This window comes from Penaeus japonicus, unplaced genomic scaffold, assembly GCF_977035675.1.
Source record: "Penaeus japonicus unplaced genomic scaffold, GWHDUDI00000001_assembly GWHDUDI00000039, whole genome shotgun sequence".
In the NCBI taxonomy this organism is placed as follows: Eukaryota; Metazoa; Arthropoda; class Malacostraca; order Decapoda; family Penaeidae; genus Penaeus; species Penaeus japonicus.
Genome location: NW_028234441.1, coordinates 6,457,380 through 6,459,879, shown reverse-complemented (window position 1 = coordinate 6,459,879; position 2,500 = coordinate 6,457,380). Strand labels below are relative to the sequence as shown.

At 28.2% G+C, this 2,500-nt stretch overlaps 1 protein-coding gene across 3 annotated transcripts in view; it reads left to right on the top strand.

Moving 5' to 3' along the window:
- The window catches only part of LOC122264483 (spermatogenesis-associated protein 20), a 55,407-nt gene that overhangs the window by 42,554 nt on the left and 10,353 nt on the right, over nucleotides 1-2,500 (top strand). For all 3 annotated transcript variants that reach the window (XM_086533598.1, XM_043033401.2, XM_043033400.2), the window contains exons 10-11: nucleotides 952-1,144; nucleotides 1,443-1,602. In XM_086533598.1, coding sequence (XP_086389724.1) covers nucleotides 952-1,144; nucleotides 1,443-1,602 — 353 coding nt within the window. The remainder of the gene's footprint in view (nucleotides 1-951; nucleotides 1,145-1,442; nucleotides 1,603-2,500) is intronic.

The following is a 2,500-nucleotide window of genomic DNA, read 5'->3' as shown; positions in this document are numbered from 1 at the left end:
ATATATATTATATATATTATATATATATTATATATATTTATATTTATATATTTAATTTATATATATATATATATATATATATATATATATATATATATATTATATGTATATAATATGTTTTATATATATATATATTAATGTATATATACATACTTATATATGTATATATGTATATATGTATATACATATATATATATACATATATATACATATATACATTCATATATACATACATATATATATATATATATAAATTTATATATATATATATATAAATATATAAACATATATATACTGGAAGACAATTTAAAGTTCATAGTTTTGTAATGCATTGTAGTCTTGTATGTATAGTAGAGTATAGTTTATTGATATATCCTGAAGACAGCATTAAACCCTTAACAATAGATGATGTGATGTTCACGCCATTGCCTGGCTGGTCCTCCCACCGGAAACACCAGTCAATGATAACTTTTAGGAATATGATTAAAGTGATTGAGTCTGAACGCGTACTTTCAAGCACTTTACATGTGAGTGAGCACTTTTGCCAAATACTGTTATTACTAAAAGAGTACTACACAAAAGAAAATGCATTGATATTTTTTTTACCAGCATAGATGTCAAGAGTACTTTAAAGGAATCTCTGCCCTCCTCTGCTTAAAGAATTGCTCACAGTAGGATGGAAGATGTCAGATTCAGTGAATAGATACCTTTTGATGACCCTGAGGCAGTAGTGTCAGAATGAATGATTTATTGTGATATTGTACAGAACAATTTTTCATAAATATTGAACAAATCTTTATAATAAAGCAAATGTACAGGCAAGGTGCAAGGATAATGTAAGATGTTTGTACATATTTGTGAATAAGTTTCTCACATACAAAAGGTTAATAAAATAATTTAGAGTAAAGAATAAAAGCTATCAGAAATTATATTAAAAAAATTTGTTAACAGGATCCCCATGATGAACTGAAGAATCAAAATGTTCTTATTGAACATTGTACTATTGAAGAGACTGGAGAGGAATTTGATCTAAGTGAAGAGGAATGTAAAGCTGCACTTTCAAAGGCTTGCCAAATACTCTATGACATTCGACAGAAAAGGCCAAGACCACACTTAGATAACAAGATGCTGACATCATGGAATGGTAAGTCAAAAATTTATCTTTAAAGTCTGCACTTAACATGAAAAGAGAAAAATGGGTAAGGAAGAGAGACAAAATATACTATATACAGATCTTACATATATATATATATATATATGTGTGTGTGTGTGTGTGTGTGTGTGTGTGTGTGTGTGTGTGTGTGTGTGTGTGTATGTATATACACATGCACAAAATACAATTAAATATATTTTGATATGTGTGTATATGTATGTAAGTGTGTATGGTTATAAATGGTATTTGAAGTTAAGTTGTATGTTCTGTAATTTCCTTTACTCTCCAGGGATGATGCTGGGTGCCATGGCTAGAGCTGGAGCTGTTCTTGGTGAGAAAGCTTACATAGAAAGAGCTATACAAGCAGCTGACTTTGTTAAGACCTATCTGTACAAAGATGGGCTGTTACTTAGATCAGCATATTCACTGGAAGATAGCCAGGTTTCTGTGTGAGTTTTTTTTTTTTTTTTTTTTTTCTTTTTCTTTTTTCCTTTCTTTTCTTTTCTTTTCTTTTCATTTTTTTTAAATTTCTGTTCATATCTCTTCTTTTCATTTCTTCTTTTCTTTTCTTCTTTTATTTTCATATCTCTTCTTTTATTTTCTTCTTTTATTTTCCTTTCTTTTCTTTTCATATCTCTTCTTTTCCTTTCTTTTCCTTTCATTTCTTTTCATATCTCTTCTTTTCTCTTCTTTTCTTCTACCTTCTCTTCATTTCTTCTCTTTTTCTTTCCTTTTATTTGATTTTCATTTTTTTTCTTCTCTTCTCTTCTCCCTCTCTTCTTTTTCTTTTCCTTTCTTTTCTTTTCTTTTCTTTCCTTTTCTTTCTTTATTAACGTTCTTTTCTTTCCTTTTCTTTACTTTTTTTTTTTTCCTTTCCATAAATTTCTTTTCCTTTCCTTTCTTTTCTTTTCTTTTCTTTTCTTTCTTTCTTTACGTTCTTTTCTTTTCTTTTCCTTTCTTTTATTTCTTTCCTTTCTTTTGTTCTCTTTTCTTTTCTCTTCTTTTCTTTCCCTTTCCTTTCTCTTCTTTCCTTTTCCTTTCCTTTCTCTTCTCTTCTTTTATTTTATTTCCTTTGCTTTCCTTTCCTTTCCTTTCCTATCCTTTCCTATCCTTTCCTTTGTTTTCCTTTTTTTTCTTTTCTGTTCCTTTCTTTTCCTTTCCTTTCCTTTCCTTTCCTTTCCTTTCCTTTCCTTTCTGTCTTTCTTTCCTCTTCTTTTCTTTCTTTCCTTTCTTTTCTTCTCTTTTCTTTTTCATTCCTTTCTCTTCTTTTCTTTTCTTTTCCTTTCTCTTCTTTTCTTTTCCTTTCCTTTCCTTTCTTTTCCACTCTCTTTTTTTCTTTTCTCTTTT